The 27,948-nt window shown below is 42.5% G+C and overlaps 1 protein-coding gene across 1 annotated transcript in view; it reads left to right on the top strand.

Annotated features, from left to right (window-relative positions):
* Nucleotides 1-24,398, top strand: part of LOC134303042 (14-3-3 protein epsilon-like) — a 32,274-nt gene extending 7,876 nt beyond the window's left edge. Inside the window, exons 2-6 of the mRNA XM_062988292.1 lie at nucleotides 9,096-9,295; nucleotides 9,402-9,508; nucleotides 11,357-11,563; nucleotides 15,428-15,564; nucleotides 23,293-24,398. Of these exons, the coding sequence (XP_062844362.1) occupies nucleotides 9,096-9,295; nucleotides 9,402-9,508; nucleotides 11,357-11,563; nucleotides 15,428-15,564; nucleotides 23,293-23,345 (704 nt within the window). The 3' untranslated portion in view covers nucleotides 23,346-24,398. The remainder of the gene's footprint in view (nucleotides 1-9,095; nucleotides 9,296-9,401; nucleotides 9,509-11,356; nucleotides 11,564-15,427; nucleotides 15,565-23,292) is intronic.
* The last annotated feature ends 3,550 nt before the right edge of the window (nucleotides 24,399-27,948 follow it).

The following is a 27,948-nucleotide window of genomic DNA, read 5'->3' as shown; positions in this document are numbered from 1 at the left end:
TTGGCCACCATGCTGTAGCTCAGTTTCAGGGTGTTAGCAATCTTCTTATAGCCCAGACCATCTTTGTGGAGAGCAACAATTCTATTTCTCACATCCTCAGAGAGTTCTTTGCCATGAGGTGCCATGTTGAATATCCAGTGGCCAGTATGAGAGAATTGTACCCAAAACACCAAATTTAACAGCCCTGCTCCCCATTTACACCTGGGACCTTGACACATGACACCAGGGAGGGACAACGACACATTTGGGCACAATTAGGACATGTTCACTGTGGGGTGTACTCACTTATGTTGCCAGCTATTTAGACATTAATGGCTGTGTTGAGTTATTTTCAAAAGACAGTAAATCTACACTGCAATACAAGCTGTACACTGACTACTCTAAGTTATATCCAAGTTTCATGTCTATAGTGTTGTCCTATGAAAAGATATAATCAAATATTTGCAGAAATGTGAGGGGTGTACTCACTTTTGTGATACACTGTATATATTTGTTATATAGTGGTACATTCTGTACATCTGCTCATTCAATTGACTGTTTAATGTACGAGCCTGATTGTAAAAAAAGTTGGGACTTGTTAGCCAGCCAGGCCCTTACACAGACATGATTGGCTGTGTGTCTGTAAGGGGCGTGACAATGGCAGGATTTCCTCATAACTGCTTACCCTGTGGCCTTTGCTGGCTGTTCGATGGCACCTGCACAATGAGACGGGGGATAATGGGGATCGGTGCGTGACTCTCAGTGCGTGAAACTGATCCTTATATGAACCCCTTGCACACATGTCGGCGGGTGCATGTGACGGTTGAGATCCTTGGTAAGGAGTGGAGGTCTGCAGCAGTAGAGGTGAGTTACGAATGGGTAATTGACTGATTGGGTAAACTTGACTGCGACAAAACTGGAAGGATAATGAATAAATGGAAAATAAGAAAAATTGGGACATGGTTTTAAGGTGCATACAATCATGGTGGTTATAACTTTTATAGCTTTTATATGCAGTTGAATTTTACAATCCAGTTTACATAGTTCTATTTAATGCACCTACACGTAGTTTCTTCTCATTTGTTCTCCACCACTCGGATGTGAATCAGTGTGCAGTTGCAGGTTTAATAAGAACAAACACTGAAGCCTGTATAATCAGTGAAATAGAGCAGCAGGGAAGGGATTTTATAATTAATGTTCATGAGAGCTGTATGGATTACTTATAACGTTCTGGGTGTTTTAATCAGCAAGGCAGCCTGTGGATATTTGATTTTCATTTTGGCTGTTAGAAGTGGAATGAATCAAGAGATTGAAATGCAGGTGAGACCTGCTCCCGGTGTTAAAAACCTGAGTCCAGTTGCTGCATTTATCCCAAGCGACTTACAGTACTGTGACAGTTTACTGTCTAAGCAATTGAGGGTTAAGGGCCTTGCTCAAGGGCCCAGCAGTGGCAACCTGGCAGTGGTGGGGCTTGAACCAGTGACCTTTCGGTTACTAGATCAGTACCTTAAACACTAGGCTACAACTGCCCATCATACTTATGTGTAGTTATGAAAGGGTTGATCTAGTAAAATAATGCAATACCATGTCCTCAAGCCATTTTACCCATCAATTTACATTAACAAGTCTTCACACCCTTGATTCATTAATTTGTAAAACACCGAGGGAACCACGGGGATGGTAATAGCCAGGTGATGTGCCGTGCCTGTTTTTCTACACATTTTATTTATGCATTTTCTCCCTTTTAGTGCATCCAGTTGCCCGATTGCGTCATGCTTCCTCTCCACCCATGCCGATCCCTGCTCTGATTGAGGAGAACGAAGCTAACCCACGTCCCCTCCGACACGTGGGCAGCATGCCATATGCATCTTATCATCTACACTTTGACGAGTGCAGTGCAGCTCAGCACTGTGTACGGAGACACACCCTGAGAGCACTCTCTTCTCATCTCTGTGCAGGCGGCATCAATCAGCCAGCAGATGTCGCGACTGCATTAGTCACGAGAGAGAGACCCTATCCGGCTTAATCCCACCCATATCTGAACAACAGGCCAATCGTTGATGTGGCCGCTCAGCCTAAAAAAGATTTCTTATGAGATTGTTTGTCTTGTCAGGCCGTAAGATCTTTTCTCTTGTGCTGTCAGACTCCTTTACGTGTCATTCCTGTCATACTCCTTGTACTCAAAAGTGGCTGCTTACTTTTGACCAGTCAGCTGTGAGCTTAACCAGAAAGACGATTTGTCGATCAGCTTTGTTAGGTTTGCTTATGGCATGATGGTCACATGTCCACCAAGGGATCTTAGAACTTGCAAGTGGAGCTCTATCACTAAGACCCTACCTAATTCACGGCCTTTTCCCATGTAATGTGCAATTTGTCGCAAAATGATGCAAAATATGCACATCATTTTTCACAAACAAAAACCCAAAAAAGCTACACAAGATCGACATGTGCAGAGATTAACATGCACCCAGACACCATACTGACTCAAAATAGCTTCACTGTAATTGTAATGTGTAATAGTTCTGTTCATGATTTAATATAAACGCATTAGAAAGTTTTCCTGTTTGGATTCGAATCTCAGAACGCGTCTGTAAACAAAACTGGCACATGATGGCACTGAGGGTGGGTGAGGGTTCGTTACAGATTGGCACAACTCATATATTGTACATACTGTAGCTTCGCTTTCAAATCATATCAACTGCGAGTTGTTGGAAATTGATTTATCAAACATTGATTAGTTGTTGGTTAATGGTAAACCAGTTAATCCAAAGTATCTTCCAGGTCACCTAAGCAGGATGGGTCCGTGTTGAGTATGGTTCCTTTAAAGGTTTCTTCCTTGTATTATTTATGGAGGTTGTTTTTTTGCTAGTGGGGCCCCAGCTTGCTCAAAAGGGGTTGGGACCAGTATACAAAGCACTTGTCCATTATACATTCAATGCACTCTTATAGTCAGTCTTATATCCTGCAGATCAGTGCCGTGTTCTTTAGCTTCCATGGGATATGCGAGACATCAGAGTGCCTCTGTCAACACCCCAACACTGGACACAGCGCCTCACATGGGCTCGCTCAAGAGGGGTTTTGGTCCCGGGATCTGTTAAGTTGTATTGGGACAATGCCCATTATAAAAAATCTTCTGGCCGCTCAGGTGGCGCAGCGGTAAAAACACACACTGGAACCAGAGCTGGGATCTCGAATACATCGTATCGAATCTCAGCTCTGCCTACCGGCTAGGCTGAGCGGCCACATGAACAACGATTGGCCTGTTGTTCAGATATGGACGGGACTAAGTCGGATGGGGCTCTCTCTCCCATGACTGGTGCAGTTACGACCTCTGCTGGCTGATTGATGGCGCCTGCACAGAGATGAGAAAAGAGTGCTCTCAGGGTGTGTCTCTCCGTACACAACGCTGAGCTGCACTGCACTCGTCAAAGTGTAGGTGATAAGATGCATACGGCAAGCTTCGTTCTCCTCAATCAGAGCGGGGATCGGCATTGGTGGAGAGGAAGCATGATGCAATTGGGCAATTGGATGCGCAAAAAGGGAGAAAATGCATAAACAAAAATATGTAAAAATTCTTCTGGTCTGGTGACACCCCAGTCTAATAAATATCTTTGACCTGCTTTTCTGAATTCTGTATAAAGCTCTCTAGTCTTTCTAGATCCAGGGTCTGTCCGAAAACCTAGTGATCTCTCTACATAGCCACATTTTACATCATCGTACTCTCTCCTGAGATGAAGGCTTCCTGGGCTCTCGGCTCAGCCCCGCATGGCCGGCCGGAGCCCATGAGGCATCGAGTGCAGCTGGGATCGAGCCAGACGAGCTCACAGGGGGAGGAATGCAGCCCCAGTGTGTCTGGAAGAGTGTACAGGGGAGGGGGGGATTCTCTTTCTCTTACATAAGCACTGAGAAGAGAAGAACGGGCTGGTCAGGTCCATTTATATGCTTGTCTTGTCAGCAAAAAGTTATAGAAAAGTCTTTAACTCTCTATAGATTTTTTCTTGAGCCTAATTTGAACTCTTGCTTGTCTTCTTCCCAACCATGCTTTGTTTCTACTATAAAGAAGTGGATTGGTGGTTCCACTCTGGGTGTAGTGGGAGGGCCTGACCTGCAAGAATTCCAGTGCAGTGTTGTAATGGTGATGCCCCCTTTCCATTTCCCCCCTTCACGCTATGCAGTTCGATGACATGCAGTCTACTATAAAGAACAAGTCGTACATCAGACTGGGTTGCCAGACCTGCAGAGTTTCTTTTTTTTGCTATAAAATTATAATAAATAATGGCACACTGACTGACTGGCTTATGTGAACTGGCTTGGTTCAAATAACGCCATGTGCCTTCTGTATTTGTGAGCCCAGCCTTGAACCCCTGGAACTCAGGTACTGCTTTAGGTACTTACCTGCAGTGTGGCTCTTATCATTACACCTCACAAGCTCACCAGAAGGTTGTAAAAATATGATGTAAGATGGGACCCTTCTCTAAAAAAAAAAATCATACCGGATGCCCTTCCGGACGCCACCCTACTTATTTTATCCGGGCTTGGGACTGTCACTGAGAGCACACTGCCAAGTGCACTTCCTATTGGCTAGGCCAATCTGGTCTTCTGTTTGTGTAGATGTCTAGCCAGCCAATAGCACCGCTGAGCTCAGCAAAAGGTTGTAAAAATATGATGTAAGATGGGACCATTCTGTAATGCAGAGGTCCCCAACCATCATTTATTACCGGGCCGCACAGGAAGAATAAATAGAGACGCTACATCAGCCAGGAAAACACTGCTTTTATTTCCAACACATGGGTGTTTATGATCTCATATCACCCCCTGGTGGAAGCAGCGTCTCGTTGCAGCGAAAAACGCTCATTTGTGAGCATTATAGTAATATTCTATTTTAAGTCACTCTGCCACTGCCAGTCACTGGAATTTTATTTGATATGAAACCGGTCCGTGGTGCTAAAGGTAATCATACCAAATGCCCTTCTGGACGCAACCCTACTTGTTTTATCCGGGCTTGGGACTGACGCCGAGAGCACACTGACAAGTGCACCTCCCACTGGCTAGGCCAATCTTGATGTCTGTGTGGAAGTCTACTAGGCCAATAGCGTAGCTGAGATACAGGGTTCAAATCTCAGCTGTGCTATTGGCCTGGTAGACTTCCACACAGTGGGCTAGTGTATTTTACCGCTGTGCCACTCGTACCCGAGTTCCGCTACAGCGTGCGGCTCAGGATTCTAATTCCAGTGACATCATCCCTCCGTTTAAGCTTTTCCTATATACACGAAGTGCTCCTGTCTGACTGACCGACTGCTTCCCAGTGTGTTAAATCAACCCCTCACTGCATGCCCGGGCTCGCCCCATGCATACAAATTGCACTGGAAATGGCTGGCAGCCATAGTACTGCAGCTTTTCCCAGTCTTGTTGGCATAAGAAATAATTTTTTTCAGTTTTTGTCACTATAAATATAGTCAAGAGAAGCAGGTCCTAGATGAGCATAAATGAGATGCTCGCATCTGTCTTGAACTCTGCAGAAAGCAAGCTGGCGCTCCCCCAGAATCTCCATTAGAGAAAGGAAGTGAAGGAAGAATGACACTTTTACAGGGTTCCTCCTTCTAATCTCTTTAAAGTCTGACAGACGGTCTAAGGAATTAATTATTTAATGCACATGTCTTCTGTGTTGCAAAGTCATTGTTGGAGGTCACTAGATCCAGACAAGACACTGACATACCAAAGGTCATGGTACAGGAACTAGTATTGTGTAGGACCCCCTCTTGCCTGGCAAAGTACACTAACTCAACCTTTCATTGATTCCACAAGTGAACGCAACCCGACTGGATAGCCATCCATGGCTCCTTGGTCCTTGTAGGCCTGCAGATCTCGGATTCAAATGGACCCTCCATCACACCCCATACATTTTTGAGTGAGCTCATATCGTGCAAACCTGCCAGCCAGACCATTTGTCAGAACCCTCCAGAATGCTGCACAGCTTGGGCCCGATGGCACAGTTTATTATCTCACTGGAATATTCCATAATTGTCGTGATACTTAATGTTCATAAAGGACTGCAAATGGTCACCAAGCAGTGAAACGTAGCGTGCATTGGTCTGTGAAATGTTTAGATGGACCAGTGGACACGACCCATGCCGTGATCACACACCCCACACCAGTATGGAACCACCACCAGTGTGCACAGTGCCTTGTTGACAACTGGAGTCCATGGCTTCATGGGGTCTGCGCCACACTTGAACCCTAGCATCAGCCCAAAACAATTGGTACCATTACTTCACAAGTCCACGAGTTGCATGTCCTCTAGGGTCCAGTTAGCAAGGGCACTCTGATGGATCTTCTGCTCACACATCCCATGGATGACCTGCACTATGTAAGAGTGGGACCTGACTCTGTGTATCGAGGAATGTTAAATGCCTGCACTACTTCGGAAATGGAATGTCCCGTCTATCTGGCACCCTCTATAATGCCTCGTTTGTACTTCGATAATTCATGTTGCATTGCCATGAGCAAGCTGGCCAGTGTTCAGCCTCACTCACAAGATAACACCTCACAGCTTACAACATACAGGTGTGTGGCGTTCCCAAGCTGTCCCCTGAGGTAATTCCACTTCATAAGCAATTTACATACTGCTATGTCAAGACTTTTAGCACGTCTCAGTGTATGTATGTATGTATGTATGCATTGCAGACATCCCAAGTCTCCCTGAAGTTCCGGGAGTCTCCCGCATATACATAGCGGCTTCCTGATGCCCGGAAGTCAGATAAAATCTCCCGGAATCTAGAACGAGCGGCCAAGAGCGACACACGCGCACGCGTATTAAATCAGTTATCTGATATACAATCTAGCGCACTGTGTAGGGAACATAATTAATTATGTAATACACTATCTAGTGCACTGTGTAAGGATATCAATTCATCAGCTAGTTATACTTTCTAGTGCACTATGTAGTGAACATGAATCCGTGATCTGATATACAATCTAGTGCACTATGTAGGGAACATAATTAATTATGTAATACACTATCTAGTGCACTATGTAAGGAACACAAATCATCATCTAGTTATACTTTCTAGTGCACTATCTAGTGAACATGAATGCGTTATCTAATACACTATCTAGTGCACTATGTAGGGAACATAAATCCGTGATCTGATATACAATCTAGTGCACTGTGTAGGGAACATAAACCAATTGTCTAATTCACTATCTAGTGCACTACGTAGGGAACAGAAATTCATATCTAAAATACTATCTAGTGCACTATGTAGGGAACATAAATCTGTTATCTGATATACCATTTAGTGCACTATGTAGGGAACCTAAATCCATTAACTAATACACTACCTAAAGCATTATGTAAGAAACATAAGTTTATTATGTAGTACACTATCTAGTGCACTAAGGAACATAAATTATTTTCTAATATACAATCTAGTGCACTATGTAGGGAATATAAATGTATTATCTTTCACACTCTGTAGTGCACTATGTATGTTTTTATCTATGTTTTTTTTTTTTTTTTTTTTTTTTTTTTTTTTTTTTTTTTTTTTTCTTTTTTTTTCCTGGGCTTTGGGGGTCGGGGTCCGGGTCCTCCCTGAAATGAGTTTTTGCAACTTGGGATGTCTGGCATTGTTGCAGACTTGCTTTTCTGCGTGATGTCGTAGGTAATAAATCCTGTAGGGTAGAAATGGATTTGATAGGGAGGGGAGTATCATTGTGGTGTGGCTACATTTCTTGAAGCTAAATTTAGCTCTATGAGCGGCCAGAGAGCCGTGTCACTCGGCAACTGGTTCAGAAGCACAATTGAGTCGTGCAGGAGCCGCTCGAGCTGTAATAATGTTATTGCACTTGGTAGGTGGTTGTATTTCAGTGCTCTTGGCCAGCGTTCTTTAGGTGCATGCATGTACCTGCAGTTCCTTTTGAATCTGCTGACATCGTGTATGGATAATGGGTTTGGTCGTGTACTGCTGACACCCGGCAAATAGCCAGAGGACATTCTTTAACCTGCAGTTTCTGTACTTGTGCGGAATAGCCAATCAGCCGTTCTTAATGGGAAAGAATTTTCCCCAACTCAAGGGTTGCCCGGCAACTACTTAGTGGGAAAGGTCACAGGTCACTGGGTTTAGAAATAACCATTGGCCACTAGTTTTTTGGCGCTGTGTCAGCACTTGCCTGTAGAAACTAGGTTCCTTTATTTCATGTCTTAAAGTGGTCCAGTTCTGTGTTTAAGGCGGTCTTGCTGAATGGCCGTTCGGTGTTGAAAAAGGTTTACATGCTTTATCAGTGGTCAATAATTCGATTGTTTTAAATATTGTTATATACACTGATCAGCCATAACATTAAAACCACCTCCTACTGACTGTAGTCCATCTGTTTCTCTGCATGCTTTGTTAGCCCCCTTTTATGCTGTTCTTCAATGGTCAGGACCACCACAGAGCAGGTATTATTTAGGTGGCACTGCAGTGACACTGACATGGTGGTGGTGTGTTAGTGTGTGTTGTGCTTATATGAGTGGATCAGACACAGCAGTGCTGCTGGAGTTTTTAAACACCTCACTGTCACTGCTGGACTGAGAATAGTCCACCAACCAAAAATATCCAGCCAATAGTGCCCCGTGGGCAGCGTCCTGTGACCACTGATGAAGGTCTAGAAGATGATCAACTCAAACAGCAGCAATAGACGAGCGATCGTCTCTGACTGTACATCTACAAGGTGGACCGACTAGGTAGGAGTGTCTAATAGAGTGGACAGTGAGTGGACACGGTATTTAAAGACTCCAGCAGCGCTGCTGTGTCTGATCCACTCATACCAGCACAACACACACTAACACACCACCACCATGTCAGTGTCACTGCAGTGCTGAGAATGATCCACCACGTAAATAATACCTGCTCTGTAGTGGTCCTGTGGGGGTCCTGTGGGGGTCCTGACCATTGAAGAACAGCATGAAAGCAGGCTAAAAAGGTATGTAGAGAAATAGATGGACTACAGTCAGTAATTTTAGAACTACAAAGTGCTTTTTACCTCACTGTACATCTGTGAAGTCCAAGAACTTTAAATTGTACTTCTCATTAGAGCTGATCGTCTCATGAATGTTTTTTTTTTGGTCTTTGTTGCAGAAATGGTAGAGTCGATGAAGAGTGTAGCAGGAAAGGACGTCGAGCTAACGGTGGAGGAAAGGAATCTGCTCTCGGTGGCCTATAAGAACGTGATCGGTGCGAGGAGAGCGTCATGGAGGATAATCAGCAGCATCGAGCAGAAGGAGGAGAGCAAAGGAAGCGAAGACAAACTCAAAATGATCCGGGAATACAGGCAAACGGTGAGACGAATCGTCTCTGATTTACAGATTGGAACTTCTGTTTGTGTTCTTTGCCATTTTTTAACCGAAGGTTTGGTAACCATTTATGTTTCCTTTACACACACAGGTAGAGAAAGAGTTGAAATCGATCTGTAACGACATACTGGATGTACTGGACAAACACCTCATTCCAGCAGCCAACACGGGAGAGTCGAAGGTTTTCTACTACAAAATGTGCGTGTTCATATCGGCTCGATTCTTTTGATTTTGAAGCTTTAAGCTAAACTTGGTGTGATCTTTTAGCTGTTGAAGTTTAGTCTGTCAGCAAAGTAGCATGAAATACAGTGCATTAACACTCGGCAGTGGCGGCATCTATCCAACACAGCAAAAATCAGAATATATGTTTTTATTTTGTGATTTATTTATAAATTCAAGTGAATAAATTTTACATTAGTTAAAATCCACCAAGGCAGGCACAGTAATTAGTGATGGTGCTGCGTAGCAGTATGAATCCTGATGGACTTTACTGATTGACAGGTTCGGCACTGTCCCTTAGTCCTTGTGATTTCTTTCCATGTCCAAAAAAATTCCATAACCCCCTCATAAAAAAACAAGTGGCTACTGTACATTACTCCCAGGTGGCAGCAGGGACTGGCAATCTGGTCAATATGTTCCCCTCCACCAAAGAGCATCAGAAATTGTGAATTTTGACAAGTAAAGTAGATTTTTTTCCATTTTTATCAACCACTTTATCCTAGTCAGGATTGGTGGGTCCAGTTCAGTACAGGAATATCCTGGCCGCCAATTCACCACGGGGCTTCGGCCATCAGGCATCGTGTACATCCCCCACAATTGTCTATATTCGCAATTGTTTCCAAGCTAATCATTTTTATTTGAGAGGAGTGCAATTAATTGTCAGGTTCCACAATGTTACTTAATTATCATGAATAAAATCACTGTGCATTGACAGGGTCAGCGCTGTTTAAAAAAAAAAAAATTCTCTCTGAACCTGTAACAGGGTAAGCGCCTTCTGCCGCTACCGTGGGAATTAGAAAGCATTTGGTTATTATTTTAAGTAGTATTCACTTTTAGTCTTAGTAACGCCGTGTGTGCGCAGGTTATATCAGCATAACAACCTATTTTTTACTCCACTGTTTAATTAGCGCAGTGGGCAGAGCGCATATTTTTCCGACCTAGGGCGAAACTAAAGTAACACAAGCAGTAAAGTAACACCCCCCCACCCACCCCCCCACGGGCATTTAGATTGGCTGTGTCTGAGGGGAGATGGCCGAGGCCCGGGTTGGATTGGTGTCCTGTTTTGTGTGTGTTTCTGATCCACTGTGATAAAGCTGTGGTTTAAAAAATAGATTTTGCATATTTTACACTTATTTATTAAATCATGGCTGCTCCTGTTGAATTACATTGTAAAACATGTCAATATTATACATTATTATTTAATAATATACTTGTTAGCTAAATTTGAATAATCAGGGATAAGCAGGCGTTCTAACAGTGCAAGCACGGTGATTACCTAAGCCTCTTATAAAACTTAAATTTGATATTCTGATTATTGACTCCCTGGAATATTCTCTTCTAACTGACTGTGCATAACGTTTAGATTTTCCCAGTGTGGCCCCGTTTTGGTAAACAATAGGTCAGTATTTCCAAGTCTCGAGTATTTGTCAGCTTTCAGCACACACAATTCATCTCACGATATGATTAATTATTGAACATGGTGAACCGGGTCAGACTGCTTGTGTTAGATCAGGAAAAACAATTAAGCATGAATAGCGGACGTGGTTCAGGACCAAGTTTTATAAACACCGCAATAGATCATGGTGTAATGAGGGAAGTGGAGAAAAGAGGGAGCTTGGGAGAGCAGGAAGGCGTAAGGGTTTGTTTCCACATTAGCATATAATAAATATCCATAAGTTCTGGGTATTATTGTACTAGGCAACTATTAAAATGTATTTTAGCCATACTTTTCATCTCTGTATGTGATATGTAATCAATAATAATTCAAATTCAAGTTAAAATTCTTCCCAGCCGGTTAACATTACGGATTTGTCTGTGTGTGTGCAGGAAGGGCGACTACCACAGGTACTTGGCAGAGTTTGCCACGGGCAACGACAGGAAGGAAGCAGCCGAGAACAGCTTGGTAGCGTACAAAGCAGCCAGCGACATCGCCATGATCGAACTGCCACCGACACACCCCATCCGCCTCGGACTGGCTCTCAACTTCTCCGTCTTCTATTACGAGATCCTCAATTCTCCAGACCGAGCCTGCAGGTTAGCTTGGTCACTTCATTCCTACAGATGTTCTACAGGACTGTTCAACTGTGTTGATGTGCAATAAATTGAATGTAATGGAAATGGAAGCCGCAGCCAACTTTAATGGTTGAATGTAAACCTAGGACATCCAGTGATGGTGCGAGGCTTCGTCTAAAATGCGAAAATACCCCCCCCACAGGATCAGTTGGGGATTTTGCAAACTCAGTTACCTGAGTGTTTTAGCTGCCTTAGACTTTGACATCTTGACTAACCGACTGCTAACCGAATTGCCGTAGGATTGCTAGGACCACCTCGTATTGCAAATTGACAGTAAAACGGCTCATTTCACGGGTTGTCACGCGAGGACATTTAGCTGGGATATTTCGAACCCAATAGTGATTCGGTATTCTAAATGCCCACCTAAATGCTTTACATGGTAGACAGTAGCTAACATGCTCTTCTTAGCAACACACGTGTTTTCAGAAGGTTATTATATCAATATTATTCTATTTGGTTGGTGTGTTTGGTAAAACAGTCAGTGAGTGTAGCTACGCGGTAGGTGTACTAATAAACAAGCAACTTACTGTATCATTGCTTTTGTTCCTCTTATGCTCTGTTACTTTGAAGTGAAAGGTTGGTGGTCTATTTGTGGTCTCGTGTGGAAACACTTGTGACTCACTTTAGTGTCAGTTTTACAGCCACCATGGTTTGGGTAGTGGTGTGTGTGGTTATAGGGAGGGAGCTATAGAATGTGTATTGTTCTAGTACAAGTTGAGGTCAAAGTTGAAACAACAACGTTCTAATCTCACATACACAGAAGCGATTGGCTGTGTCTGTTGGGAGGAATGGTCGAATTCATTATTATTGCTGCAGTTGGCCTATACACACACATTTTTCTTTTGTAAGTTTGCGTGCTATGATTTGGGCCACAGTTCTGTTGGAACACCCAACTGCCTCCAAGATTCAATCTTGTGACTGTTGGCATGAATGCATTTTAAGGTCGTCGTCCTTCATTACTTTCTCACTTGCAATGCACCATTTCCACTGGTAGCAAATTATACACGACCATCTGGTACAGTAGCTGTTATTACATGCAAAGGTTTGGGCACTAGTGTTATGGTTTAATAAATATTTTTAGTTGACTTCTATTTGCTCAGTATAATGTACTGGGAAATTGCGTGTGCTTATTTAATATTAAAAAATGTCAATGCTGCCCTTGTATTTTTTGGGCGTCTCCACAGCCGAACGTTCTGGTCCGCATACCTAATTTGCCATAGTTTATACATTGGATGAATAGCGCTGTCGCCTCACAGCAAGAAGGTCCTGGGTTCGATCCCCTGGAGTTTGCATGTTCTCCCCGTGTCTGCATGAGTTTCCTCCGGGAGCTCCGGTTTTCTCCCACAGTCCAAAAACATGTAATCGAGTTAATTGGAGACACTGAATTGGCCTATAGGTGAATGGACCCAGGGTGTTACTGTGTGCCTTGTGCCCATTGAAAAGCCTGGATAGGCTCCAGCACCCACCCCCCTGCGACCCTAACTGGATAAGCGGTTAAGACAGTGAGTGAGTAAACAAGGTTGTGTCAGGAAAGGTCTCCAATATATTCTCATTCATTTATTCCACACCTTTATATTTATTCGAGTACCACTTCTGAGTACCATCCCTGAGATTCAAACCCCATATCTCAGCAGTCGTTGGCTTGCTTACTTTTATCACTACGCCATCTGACCACCCTGGTAAATTCATATCTCTAAAAAATAACAGATTATGGAGTTTTATCAGGGGTGTCCAAACCTTTGCATAACATGTATGTTTGGTCATTGTGGCTCCAAAACGTCCACCAAACCCCCAGGTGATCACCTTTGAAATAGAAAGGTTTAAGATGCTGATCCTGGAGGAGCTTACTACTTGCACGGCAGCCTCCAAGACCATGTCGATGTTAAGCTTGCTTGACTGTAGACACTGGAGTTCCAGCAGCCTTTAGTAAATGGCACACTTGTTTATTAAATCTGACCATCTTGACATTTGGGTTTTCGTTTTTAATCTGGGTGCAGAGACCACTGTTCCATGTACGTTGTCCTCAACTGATAATTGTACTGTTTATCATGGGACCTAAATTTGCTCAGTAATGACACCAAGTGACATTTCGGCTTTGAGTTTTGAGCCGGTCTTATAACACAAACCACATGAGTCTGGTCTTTTAAATATCAATAAAAGCTATGTCTAATATCAGGGCCACCTGTCTTTTACATTTTTTTGGTAGATTAGAAACTACAGCAGTGTTAATTAAAAAAAAAAAAGATTGTAAGGGTACTCGGGCATATCTCCATGACGACCACAGATGAAAGTAGCTGAGGTGATTGATGAATAGAATGTGGTGCTATTAAAAAGATCCACTAAGCTCCACTTTACTGTGCGAGCTATGAAACATCAAACCAACCTGTCGTGTTTTTGTAAACCATTCGCTGTGCACGCTGTCCAATTAACTAGCTAATACATGACAGTAACGGCTGGTTTATGCTTCATTAGAAGTGCTTTGGTTGGATGTCACCTGAATGAACGTCTGAAAGACTGTAGTGTCCATTAATGAGTTCGATTTTTTGTTGTTGTCACTGTTGTCTTAAATTTTAAATTAAAGAATAAGCTTATGAAATGAGGTAAATATTACACGACAGCAAGCAGATTACTTATCAAATTAATTGCTGTTGCCCTTTCACTCTGTAGAAGTGTTGTATGTACACAGAGACATGCACACAAACAAAAATACTACAATGACATTTATATCAGATAAGAACAGAATTGCTATCTGGCATCAGCATGTTTATCCCAATACAAGTTCGATGAAACGCTGTGAAGTGGTTCTTCTACTCGTATTCTCGTTGTTGCTATGGTAACCGTGATCGCCATAGTGTGTAGTAATGTGTGTTTATAATGCAGGAAGTAGCCGTTATATCACTTGTTCGTGAAGGGATACACATGCTTAGCAGCAGTTCTCAGAAACAAAGCATTTATACAAAGCACGATGAAAGGAGACAGTGTAGCCCTACATTTTGTCCATGATTTTTTACGTGGCCCAGGCAACAAAAAATGCATCTGCTCTGTACAATCTGGTCCCACTCTGGTTTACAAGATGTAACATAAAGCCTCCACAAGGATGCGTTCGCATTCAAGCTTTTTTAATGATTATTTTTCTCTGTGACCCACTTTTTCTCCCCCTTTAGCACGTCCAATTGCATCGTGCTTCCTCTCCGCCTATGCCGATCCCTGCTCTGACCGAGGAGATCGAAGCTAAACCACGCCCCCTCCGACGCGTGGGCAGCAAGCCGTATGCATCTCATCACCCACAAATTGATGAGTGTTGCGCCACCTAGCGTTGTGTATGGAGAGACACACCCTAAGAGCATTCCTTCCTCATCTCTGTGCAGGCGCCTCTAATCAGCCAGCAGAGGTCGTAATTGCACCAGTCTGACATAGATAGACCCATATCCGACTTAGTCCCACCCACCTGAACAACCGGCCAATCGTTGTTCATCTGGCCGCTCAGTCTTCAGCCGGCAAGGCAGAGCTGAGATTCGATACGATGTATTCGAGATCCCAGCTCTGGTTGCAGCATGTGTTTTTACCGCTGCGCCACCTGAGCGGCCTGTGGCCCATTTTTTGGCTCGACCCGCGACCCAGGGTTTGAAAAACCCTTTATCGACCCTGGCTTGTTTCTCATTGTTTCTCAGAGTCAGTATAGCATTAAAATTGTATAATGTTGATGCATATCTACGTATCGTCTGTGTTTGCTTGCATTCCTCTTGGTAGGAGTGTATGTTGAAATCATGGTCTTATTGAGCTCACACCACCCTGACCTTTAACCTACATTTGATTGCTGCATAGGTTGGCGAAGGCGGCGTTTGATGATGCGATAGCAGAACTGGACACGCTCAGTGAGGAGAGCTATAAGGATTCAACACTCATCATGCAGTTGTTACGTGACAACCTGACGCTATGGACTTCAGACATGCAGGGAGACGGTAAGCCACCACACCCACCCATTACCACTGACTCTACCTGATCTTCTACAGTTTAACCTTCAACATCCAGTGAGTACTTCAGTTAGGGCTGGGCGATATATCGAGATTTTATAAAATATCGATATATTTTCATACGCGATTTAAGATAAGACAATATCGCGTATATCGATATAGATGTTGCGTTCCAATTAGATCCGACAGTTCGTCTTTCTCTTCTCCCAGTTAGTCTCTGCACATGTTCACCTGCCCCGCCTCTCTCCCTCACTGAACACAACTCGCCCCTCCCTCCCCACCGCCAATTCTTTCTGCCCTCAGAACACATTTCTGTAAGTAAAACTCCCATGATAGCATGTAAACGGTGGAGGAGCTGGTTAGTAAAAAGAATAATAATGGCTCAGTTATTTGGAGATGGTTCGGATTCAAGTGTCAGATGAGCAGCAGAATAATGTATTCTGTAGAGAATTCTGAAAACAAGTCCAGACGAAAGGTTCCAGCTTCGTGTACCTTCATTCGTTTTTCACTTCAAATCCCAAAGTTGAAAAACAAGAAAACGAGTCGTTATTCATTTCAAAAACCAATATTGGAAAAGGGAAATACATACAAGCGCATGCACGCGCTGACATGCACGTGTTTACTTCATATTTAAACAGTGTAAATTATGCACAAGTGTTATAAACAGTAATAATAACGTAACGGGGCATCTCCTGTTGTTCTGACTCTTGTGTATGTATATGTGATGTGCATGTATAGATATTTGCTCTATCTGTAAAAAACATTATGGGGAGTGATTTCTGTACTGGATGTTGTAAGTGGTCGTGTTAGTTTATACTGGATGATCGCTCGACGTCCGACACGTCATTTATTTATTTATCTTCTATAATAGTATTTCTTGTTCTTGCCCAATAAACAACCAAAAATTAATAAAATTGCATGAACTAACTGCAGTAAACAAGGAGCAAACAGCAATTAAACAACAAATAAAGCTGTTAAATAATAATAAAGTGCATGAAGCAGAACGCTGATTAAAATGCATGAAATGTTGTAATAGTTACACAGTAACATTAATGATTAGTTGACGGAACGTTGGGGGGGCGTAGAGGAAACGTTGAGGGAACATTCGTGGGGGAACGTTGAGGGAACGTTCGGGGGGAACATTGAGGGAACGTTTGTGTGGAAACGTTCGTGTGGAAACGTTCGTAAAGGAACATTAAGGGAACGTTCGGGAAGGAACGTTCGTGGGGGAACATTGGGGGGACGTTTGTGAAGGAATGTTGAGGGAACGTTCGTGGGGGAACGTTGGGGGAACGTTCGTGTGGAAGCGTTGGGGGAACGTTCGTGAAGGAACGTTCGGGGGAACGTTGAGGGAACGTTTGGGTAGATTGTTGGGAATGGTTGGGTGGATCATTGAGAAAACGTTTGGGTGGATTTTTGAAAAAACGTTTACATTACACAACAGGAGATACCTTAGAAACAACTTTCTTTTTCTTAGAATAGCTCTTTTCTTGTTTTTTCTTGTTCTTGTGTGAAGCTTTCCCAGCATGAATTTTAATAAAAGTGCCTGTAAAAAATTTGGAACATGTAGCTTTGTCTCAGAAGTGTCTTTTTGTTATTACCTTATGGGATAAAAAAATATCGAGATATATATCGTATATCGCCGTTCAGCGAAAAAATATCGAGATATTATTTTTGATCGATATCGCCCAGCCCTAACTTCAGTCAAACTGTTCCCTCTGATTGGTCAGGGCTGACAGAAATCACTATGTCTTCACTATGTCGCAAATTAATTCATTCATACAGCCAAAGTGTACAAGATTTGTATTATTTTTCTTTCTTTTCTTTTCTTATAACTTCAGTTAACTGCCACACTAAGTGATCTTTCTTTTATAACTCCCTCTTTTACCTTTTATCTTTAGTGTTCATTGTTGCCCAAGAAAAACTTAAAAATGACAACATTTTTGAACTTTATTCTTTTTCAGGATTAATTTTATTCATCCACCCATTCATCCATACACACACATCTCCATCCATACACAAATACATACACACATTCATCTATCCATCCTTATATACACACACTCATCCATACATACACACATTCATCTATCCATCCTTATATACACACACTCATCCATACATACACACATTCATCTATCCATCCTTATATACACACACTCATCCATACATACATTCATACATACATACACACATCCATCCTTACATACACAAATACCTGCACACATTCATCTATCCATCCTTACATACACACACTCATCCATACATACACACATTCATCTATCCATCCTTACATACACACACTCATCCATACATACACACACTCATCTATCCATCCTTACATACACACACTCATCCATACATACACACATTCATCTATCCATCCTTACATACACACACTCATCCATACATACACACACTCATCTATCCATCCTTACATACACACACTCCTCTATCCATTCTTACATACACACACTCATCCATACATACACAGACACCCAACAGACATCCATCAATACATACATACACACATTCATCATCCATACATCTACACACACTCATTTACTCTTCATGCATACATACATTCACCCTTCTCTACACATTCACATATATACATCCATACACACTCCCATACACACTCCCATACAGTGGGGCCAAAAAGTATTTAGTCAGCCACTGATTGTGCAAGTTCTCCTACTTAGAAAGATGAGAGAGGTCTGTAATTTTCATCATAGGTACACTTCAACTATGAGAGACAAAATGAGAAAAAAAAAATCCAGGAAATCACATTGTAGGATTTTTAAAGAATTTATTTGTAAATTATGGTGGAAAATAAGTATTTGGTCACCCACAAACAAGCAAAATTTCTGGCTCTCGCAGACCTGTAACAACTTCTTTAAGAAGCTCTTCTGTCCTCCACTCGTTACCTGTATTCATGGCACCTGTTTGACCTCGTTATCTGTATAAAAGACACCTGTCCACAGCCTCAAACAGTCAGACTCTAAACTCAACCATGGCCAAGACCAAAGAGCTGTCGAAGGACACCAGGAAGAAAATTGTAGACCTGCACCAGGCTGGGAAGAGTGAATCTACAATAGGCAAGCAGGTTGGTGTGAATAAATCAACTGTGGGAACAATTGTAAGAAAATGGAAGACATACAAGACCATTGATAATCTCCCTCGATCTGGGACCCCACGCAAGATCTCATCCCGTGGGGTCAAAATGATCATGAGAACGGTGAGCAAAAATCCCAGAACTACACGGAGGGACCTGATGAATGACCTGCAGAGAGCTGGGACCAAAGTAACAAAGGCTACCATCAGTAACACACTACGCCGAGAGGGACTCAAATCCTGCAGTGCCAGGCGTGTCCCCCTGCTTAAGCCAGTACATGTCCAGGCCCGTCTGAAGTTTGCCAGAGAGCATATGGATGATCCAGAAGAGGATTGGGAGAATATCATGTGGTCAGATGAAACCAAAATGGAACTTTTTGGTAAAAACTCAACTCGTCGTGTTTGGAGGAAGAAGAATGCTGAGTTGCATCCCAAAAACACCATACCTACTGTGAAGCATGGGGGTGGAAACATCATGCTTTGGGGCTGTTTTTCTGCAAAGGGGACAGGACGACTGATCCGTGTTAAGGGAAGAATGAACGGGGCCATGTATCGTGAGATTTTAAGCCAAAACCTCCTTCCATCAGTGAGAGCATTGAAGATGGAACGTGGCTGGGTCTTCCAGCATGACAATGATCCCAAACACACCGCTCGGGCAACGAAGGAGTGGCTCCGTAAAAAGCATTTCAAGGTCCTGGAGTGGCCTAGCCAGTCTCCAGACCTCAACCCCATAGAAAATTTGTGGAGTCCGTGTTGCCCAGCGACAGCCCCAAAACATCACTGCTCTAGAGGAGATCTGCATGGAGGAATGGGCCAAAATACCAGCTACAGTGTGTGCAAACCTGGTGAAGACTTACAGGAAACGTTTGTTCTCTGTCATTGCCAACAAAGGTTATGTTACAAAGTATTGAGTTGAACTTTTGTTATTGACCAAATACTTATTTTCCACCATAATTTACAAATAAAATTCTTTAAAAATCCTACAATGTGATTTCCTGGATTTTTTTTTCTCATTTTGTCTCTCGTAGTTGAAGTGTACCTATGATGAAAATTACAGACCTCTCTCATCTTTCTAAGTAGGAGAACCTGCACAATCAGTGGCTGACTAAATACTTTTTGGCCCCACTGTATGTACACATTTACCAATACATCTATTCACCCATACATACATTTACCTTTCCATACACATTCACATGCATTCATATATACATACATCCATACATCTATTCACCAGTCCATACACATTCATATCCAAACACACTCACATACAGTGTATCACAAAAGTGAGTACACCCCTCACATTTCTGCAGATATTTAAGTATATCTTTTCATGGGACAACACTGACAAAATGACACTTTGACACAATGAAAAGTAGTCTGTGTGCAGCTTATATAACAGTGTAAATTTATTCTTCCCTCAAAATAACTCAATATACAGCCATTAATGTCTAAACCACCGGCAACAAAAGTGAGTACACCCCTTAGTGAAAGTTCCTGAAGTGTCAATATTTTGTGTGGCCACCATTATTTCCCAGAACTGCCTTAACTCTCCTGGGCATGGAGTTTACCAGAGCTTCACAGGTTGCCACTGGAATGCTTTTCCACTCCTCCATGACGACATCACGGAGCTGGCGGATATTCGAGACTTTGCGCTCCTCCACCTTCCGCTTGAGGATGCCCCAAAGATGTTCTATTGGGTTTAGGTCTGGAGACATGCTTGGCCAGTCCATCACCTTTACCCTCAGCCTCTTCAGTAAAGCAGTGGTCGTCTTAGAGGTGTGTTTGGGGTCATTATCATGCTGGAACACTGCCCTGCGACCCAGTTTCCGGAGGGAGGGGATCATGCTCTGCTTCAGTATTTCACAGTACATATTGGAGTTCATGTGTCCCTCAATGAAATGTAACTCCACAACACCTGCTGCACTCATGCAGCCCCAGACCATGGCATTCCCACCACCATGCTTGACTGTAGGCATGACGCACTTATCTTTGTACTCCTCACCTGATTGCCGCCACACATGCTTGAGACCATCTGAACCAAACAAATTAATCTTGGTCTCATCAGACCATAGGACATGGTTCCAGTAATCCATGTCCTTTGTTGACATGTCTTCAGCAAACTGTTTGCGGGCTTTCTTGTGTAGAGACTTCAGAAGAGGCTTCCTTCTGGGGTGACAGCCATGCAGACCAATTTGATGTAGTGTGCGGCGTATGGTCTGAGCACTGACAGGCTGACCCCCCACCTTTTCAATCTCTGCAGCAATGCTGACAGCACTCCTGCACCTATCTTTCAAAGACAGCAGTTGGATGTGACGCTGAGCACGTGCACTCAGCTTCTTTGGACGACCAACGCGAGGTCTGTTCTGAGTGGACCCTGCTCTTTTAAAACGCTGGATGATCTTGGCCACTGTGCTGCAGCTCAGTTTCAGGGTGTTGGCAATCTTCTTGTAGCCTTGGCCATCTTCATGTAGCGCAACAATTCGTCTTTTAAGATCCTCAGAGAGTTCTTTGCCATGAGGTGCCATGTTGGAACTTTCAGTGACCAGTATGAGAGAGTGTGAGAGCTGTACTACTAAATTGAACACACCTGCTCCCTATGCACACCTGAGACCTAGTAACACTAACAAATCACATGACATTTTGGAGGGAAAATGACAAGCAGTGCTCAATTTGGACATTTAGGGGTGTAGTCTCTTAGGGGTGTACTCACTTTTGTTGCCGGTGGTTTAGACATTAATGGCTGTATATTGAGTTATTTTGAGGGAAGAGTAAATTTACACTGTTATATAAGCTGCACACAGACTACTTTTCATTGTGTCAAAGTGTCATTTTGTCAGTGTTGTCCCATGAAAAGATATACTTAAATATCTGCAGAAATGTGAGGGGTGTACTCACTTTTGTGATACACTGTACATACACATATATTTATCCATCCATACATCCATACATTTACCCTCCATACATACACATTCACATCCATACACACTCACATACACACACATTTAGCCTTTCATACATACATTCATCCTTCCATAAACATTCATATACATACATACACATATATTTATCCATTCATACATAACCCCCCCCCCATGTTTCAACCATCCTTTTTCCCATCTAGTCACTCTTCTATTTTAAACCCTAATGAGAACGGTCCTCTTTTTTTTATTATTAACACTCTTCTTCTTGGTTAGTACTTTTAAAATAATGGTATTTAGTTAAATTAGTAATTTCATTACACGACTACTTTTTTTTTTTTTTTTTTAAACATTTTTTCATTTTTGCCCTTTCTCACGTTCTTGTTTTTCCATTGTCTCTTCACTTCTTTCTTTTCGCTGTTTGCTTTCTGTCTTTGCATTTCTAACCTGTACTCCACAGTTCTCTAACATCTCTCCTCCATCCTACTGGTGTAGATTCATAAGGACAGTCCATCTCCCCCAATTCCCTGTAGAACTCCTCTTTGTAAGTGCTCATGTCCTTTGTGCTTTTTCTTACCCGTTTACCTCACCTCTGTTTCTCACTAACTACACTGCATCCTGCTGCGTATGAAGACGTGTTGATTACCTTTATGCTTTCACAATGCCACTCGCACCGAGTCTACCTCAGAATTTTAATCACATTTTATTTAATCGTTCAGTTGGAAACATTCCAAGTGTATATCTGCACCCTCACTCAACTCTCCGATTCAATCGCATTGCAGGGTTGTTTCCCCCACCTGAGTTTTTGCTCCTTGTAATCCTGCGTTTGTTGATTTGGTCTTTGTACTCTGAGCAGCGTTGCATTGAAGGGCAGCCTAGCACTTTACTAAACAAGCGGTTTAGCCAAGTGTGTGTTTTGTCACCAGGGGCTATTTTTGTCTCTTTTGTTAATAGGCTTTTTGTCGCCCATTGCAAATTCTTTACCGCACCAGCACATGGCAGTTACCGTATTTTCCGCACTATAAGGCGCACCTAAGAGCCTTCAATTTTCTCAAAAATCTGCCGTGCGCCTTATAATCCGGTGCGCCTTATGTGTGCACTGAGTTCCAAAATCTGTAAAAATGTTGTTGTGAGACTTTGGTAAGTGCTCCGCATGATTGACTATCGGACCATTTCCCGCTGACACAGGGACGTAATACGTACACTACGTACGCTGGCAGCGATAAACCAATCAGAGAACATTACGCAATACGCTTACCTCCACCACGCCTCCGGTAGGTATACTACTGGTATGCTGCAAAACAACATTTGTTTGCATGCGCCTTATGTATGGGTTAAGTACAGAAATAGACCCCGTAATTGAGACTGCGCCTTATAATCCGGTGCGCCTTATGGTGCGGAAAATACGGTAGTCATGCAGTCACTGTGCACATTGCCAAGCTGCAAGTGACCCAGAAATACTCATTGATTTATGAACTAATGTTGTCTTTATAGTTTAATTTCTAGTTTTTATTTTTGCACATGCACCAGTTGTTTTTGCACCATGTTTTTTTTTTCTTTATATGGTGTGTATGGGCATGTGCGAATAAAATTAAATCAAACAATGATGTCAATAACATTGTCAGTATTAATAATAATGAGATTAATGCTCATTGGGCTCTGATCTCTGTTCTGTATTCCACAGCTGAAGAACAGAATAAAGAAGCACTGCAGGATGTTGAAGATGAAAACCAGTGAGACACGGCACAGCCGTCACGAAACCCTTTTCTCTTACCTCTGTCTTTCTTCAAGTCTCGTCCCTCCCCTCTCAGGTCTCTGTGGTGCCACCGAAAAGAGCTCCAAACCCACCCTCTTTGGCACGTGCTCTGTCCATCTTTCTTTGTCCTGTATGTCTCTCTTTCTCTCCGTGCTCTTTCGGGTTATGCCCTGGGCATTTTTAGATGTTTTTTGTTTGTTTTCCTAGACATGATCTGACGTCCAAAACGGAGAATTTCCCCTGCCGGTTTAGTTGTATTACCAGTCGTTGAGTTGCCAGTCTTGTCTGCGTAGGGGCATATTTTATTACTCGCTTTGCTTTTAATTCAGTGTGCAACAGTGGTACGGCATCATTTGCTCTGGCATGTGATTGACAGGGTTTATTTCTGCTTTCATCACGTGTTATCGCGTATCTCTTGGGAGATGCAACAAGCTGGAAAGGGCCTTGCTTGGATTTAAAGGGATAGCTATTTTTTTTAAGTGCCCTCTGTCTCTTACTGTATTTTAAAGCAGGTTTAGGCTCTCGGATCTATCGCGAACAGCTTGACGTCTTGAACGCATATTCAGTCCTCCTTCCTGTGGCTTTGCACACGCGGTCCTCTATGCATAATGTCAGTTCGACAGTGAATGTGAACACACCACACCACACCTGTCCATCTCTTTTTGACTTTGAGCTAGAAACCCAGCGGAATTGTTCAGCACACACTCTCATGCAGAACACTAGTCAGCAGGCATTATTGTTTGTTTGTGGGGTTCTTTTTTTGCAATTGTAAAATGAAATTAACCTTTCATGTGACATCCATTCAGTCTCCTTGCTCTCTGCTTGGCCTGCCTCATGCTTTTGTGTCTCCTGCTCTCTCGATTTTCTTTCTCATCCCAACTGTTCATTATGTGTAACTTGAATCTGATTTGTACTACTGGATATTCTGATCGGAGCCAAATAGCACCGTCTGTATTCTTACTGAAACACAGCATGGGATTAACCTTCAAATAAAAACGAACCTAAATAAATAATAATAAAAACCTTTTCTTGTTTTCAGTTGTATAGGCTGTTATAGTAGTGGTTCTTAACCAGGGGGCTGTGGTCAGTCCACTAGGGCAGTCGTCCCCAACCTTTTTTGCACCACGGATCGGTTTCATATAAGATATAATTTCAAGGACCGGTGGGGGCGAGGGGATTTAAAATTAGAATAACTATAGAATGGAAAATCAGTGTGAATCCTGAGCTGCTCCCACCTAGTGGTGATTGGGGGCAATAACACCTGAAAAGTATTGGAAATTGAATTGCTCTTGTAGCAATCTCTAATTATTTATTCTTTTTGTGCAGCCCGGTAATAAATGACCCGCCTGGTGGTCAGAGAGGGGTCCTTTTGCATTTTGTTCAGAAGAGTAAAAGTCATCAAACATGATGCTGTTAACAGACTTCATATCTTTTGTGATGTTATATTAATCTATTTTAAACTACCTATAGCCTACGCCGGGTCTTTGAGAATGGACAGATGTTTGTTTCGTCCACTTCAAAAGTGCAAGGGTCAACAGATGGGCACTACCAAAGATTTTGATTTTCAATTGTTGATGCAGATCCAGCTGAAGCAGACCCAGATGAGGAAGTTTCCACCATCAGTTGCATGATCAGAGGGTCACGATCAAGAGGTGTGTGTCTTTGTGTGTGCGTGTGTGTAAAAATAACATCTCTAACAAAGGTTATAACAAGTGATGTGAACTGAAAGATGAACTCATCAATTATTTATGCCTCTCAATTGGTGAGTTCAGTGCTCCAACAAAATAGCATCCTGTGATTAGAATATGTCTATCAGGCTTGTGATGGTGTGACAATAACGTGTAAAATGTGACCGATATGTCACATTATGATTTATTCAGTCTATTAACACCGATACATTCGTTTTACTGGGCGGCACGGTGGCTCAGTGGGTAGCACTGTCGCCTCACGGCAAGAAGGTCCTGGGTTCGACCCCTAGGTCCTTTCTGTGTGGAGTTTGCATGTTCTCCTCGTGTCTGCGTGTCCCCGTGTCTCCTCTGGGAGCTCCGGTTTCCTCCCACAGTCCAAAGACATGCAAGTGAGGTGAATTGTAGACATTAAATTGTCCATGACTGTGTTTAACATTAAACTTGTGAACTGATGAATTTTGTGTAATAAAAAACTACCGTTTCTGTCATGAATGTTACCAAAGTGTAAAACATGATGTTAAAATCCTAATAAACAAACATTCGTTTTACTTCATATTTAATGCTGTTATTTACTGAAGTATTTCGGTTTATTTCCGTTCCACCTTAAGATGTCGCTGCTATCTTAATAAATGTATTAACCGCGCGTGATGAAAGAAACCATTATCGCCTACGTTTATCTTCCCAAAAACAAGTAAATATCTTACAATTTAGAAATTCATTTAGTATAATATATTATACTAATACTCATTTAATATCTTAAAACTAATATTGTAATATCAAAAAGTAGATAAATCCTGATAAATTATCCGTTTATGTCGACGACGAATTGTAAACAAGTTACCTCAGCATTTAAGGGCGCCAGGCCGGGTAACAAACGGTAAGGTCTTGTGCACTGGGAACTTTTTAATCAATTTGTTTGTTTATTAGGATTTTAACGTCATGTTTTACACTTTGGTTACATTCATGACAGGAACAGTAGTCACTCATTACACAAGGTTCAGCAGTTCACAAGGTTATATCGAACACATGTGATATATGTCTGTCATGGACGGACAGTTTAGTATCTCCAGTTCACCTCACTTGCATGTCTTTGGACCGTGGGAGGAAACCGGAGCACCCAAAGTAAACCCACACAGACGGGGAGAACATGCAAACTCCACACAGAAAGGACCCGGACAGCCCCCCCTGGGGATCGAACCCAGGACCTTCTTGCTGTGAGGCGACAGTGCTACCCACCGTGCCACCCTTTTAATCAATTAAAATGATAAATAAATGGAGCAGTGATGGCACAGCAGTCAAATATGCCACCACATCACTGCAAGGTTCGAGTCTCAGCATTGCCAACCGACACAAGGGTGTTTAAAGGAGGGAATGGCGGATGACGATTGATCTCCCTTCTTCCCTAATAGTGTTTCATGTTGTCTTGGTGGGTAAGTGTCTTTGTAAGAATCTGTTGATGAAAAAGGAGCTGAAGCTGAAGAAGCAACCAGAGGCTTCAAGAGGGGGTGGGTGCTAGTCTGTGGCTCTCTTTGCCCACTGGAAGTGGTGCATGTGGCAGAGTAATTGCAATGGGGATTTATAAAAGATTAAACTGGATGAAAAAGGATGGCTGGGAAAGATTAGGTTTCACCAAGCGTGAGTTCCAGTGACACAATGTGTATGATGGACTGGGCAGCTAGTTGTTCACTTCTGTCAGTCTATGAATTTGATTAGATCCTTAAAGCACTTGGCACTATTGGCACTTGATTTTGAAATTGCAGGGGAAACACTATTATTACATGGGTTTTGTTTTTAGCCCCAAAGAGGCTTTAATCATTATCATCAAGTAGTTGTCATGAAGGTGATGATAAAGTGACCATACAGTTAGATTAGTGGTTTAAATAAAAACACTAGCGAATGGAAAATACAGCACCAGATTTTGATCTGGTTTTAAACAGTTTATCACAGATACAACAAAGCAGGATAGTTGCATCGATCAGGTACTTAATGCTGTAAAGCGTCTAGAAATAGAGGTGAAAGTACTAATACATCTTTGTGATTTTTTTGTTCAGTAAAATGTACACATAATAGTTTTATTGCACAGATACCGGTTTATTGCACTCAACAACATACAAAGATTTGTAAGATTTACTTTATTTGATTCTATGTGATACACTCCCTTCCCCTTAGAAATGTCATGATTTCCATTATTTAAAACAATGAAACAGTGTGAGAGGATCAAGGTTCAAGATGAACAACATGGGAAAACTACTAGCAGGGATGGGCATGTAACCATTTTTTTTTTCAAAGAATAAATGCTACATAACCATTTCTAAAAAAGCTGCACTAATACAATGCAGATAAATACAGAACTCGGTGTAAACGATTGACAAAAAAACAACACAGAGGCATATAATATTTGATGCCTTTAAGACATTCCAAAAAAGTTGGGAGGGGGAAATGTATTGCTGCGAAGTACAGGACCACCACAGAGCAGGTATTATTTAGGTGGTGGATCATTCTCAGCACTGCAGTGACACTGACATGGTGGTGGTGTGTTAGTGTGTGTTGTGCTGGTATGAGTGGATAAGACACAGCAGCGCTGCTGGAGTTTTTAAACACCTCACTGTTAATGCTGGACTGAAAATAGTCCACCAACCAAAAATATCCAGCCAACAGCGCCCCGTAGGTAGCGTCCTGTGACCGCTGATGATGGTCTGAAAGATGACCGACTCAAACAGCAGCAATACATGAGAGATCGTCTCTGACTTTACATCTACAAGGTGGACCAACTAGGTAGGAGTGTCTAATAGAGTGGACAATCAGAGGACACTGTATTTAAAAACTCCAGCAGCGCTGCTGTGCCTGATCCACTCATACCAGCACAACACACACTAACACCACCACCACCACCACC

The sequence above is a fragment of the Trichomycterus rosablanca genome, chromosome 26, assembly GCF_030014385.1.
Source record: "Trichomycterus rosablanca isolate fTriRos1 chromosome 26, fTriRos1.hap1, whole genome shotgun sequence".
In the NCBI taxonomy this organism is placed as follows: domain Eukaryota; kingdom Metazoa; phylum Chordata; class Actinopteri; order Siluriformes; family Trichomycteridae; genus Trichomycterus; species Trichomycterus rosablanca.
This window is presented reverse-complemented; position numbering and strand designations above follow the sequence as displayed.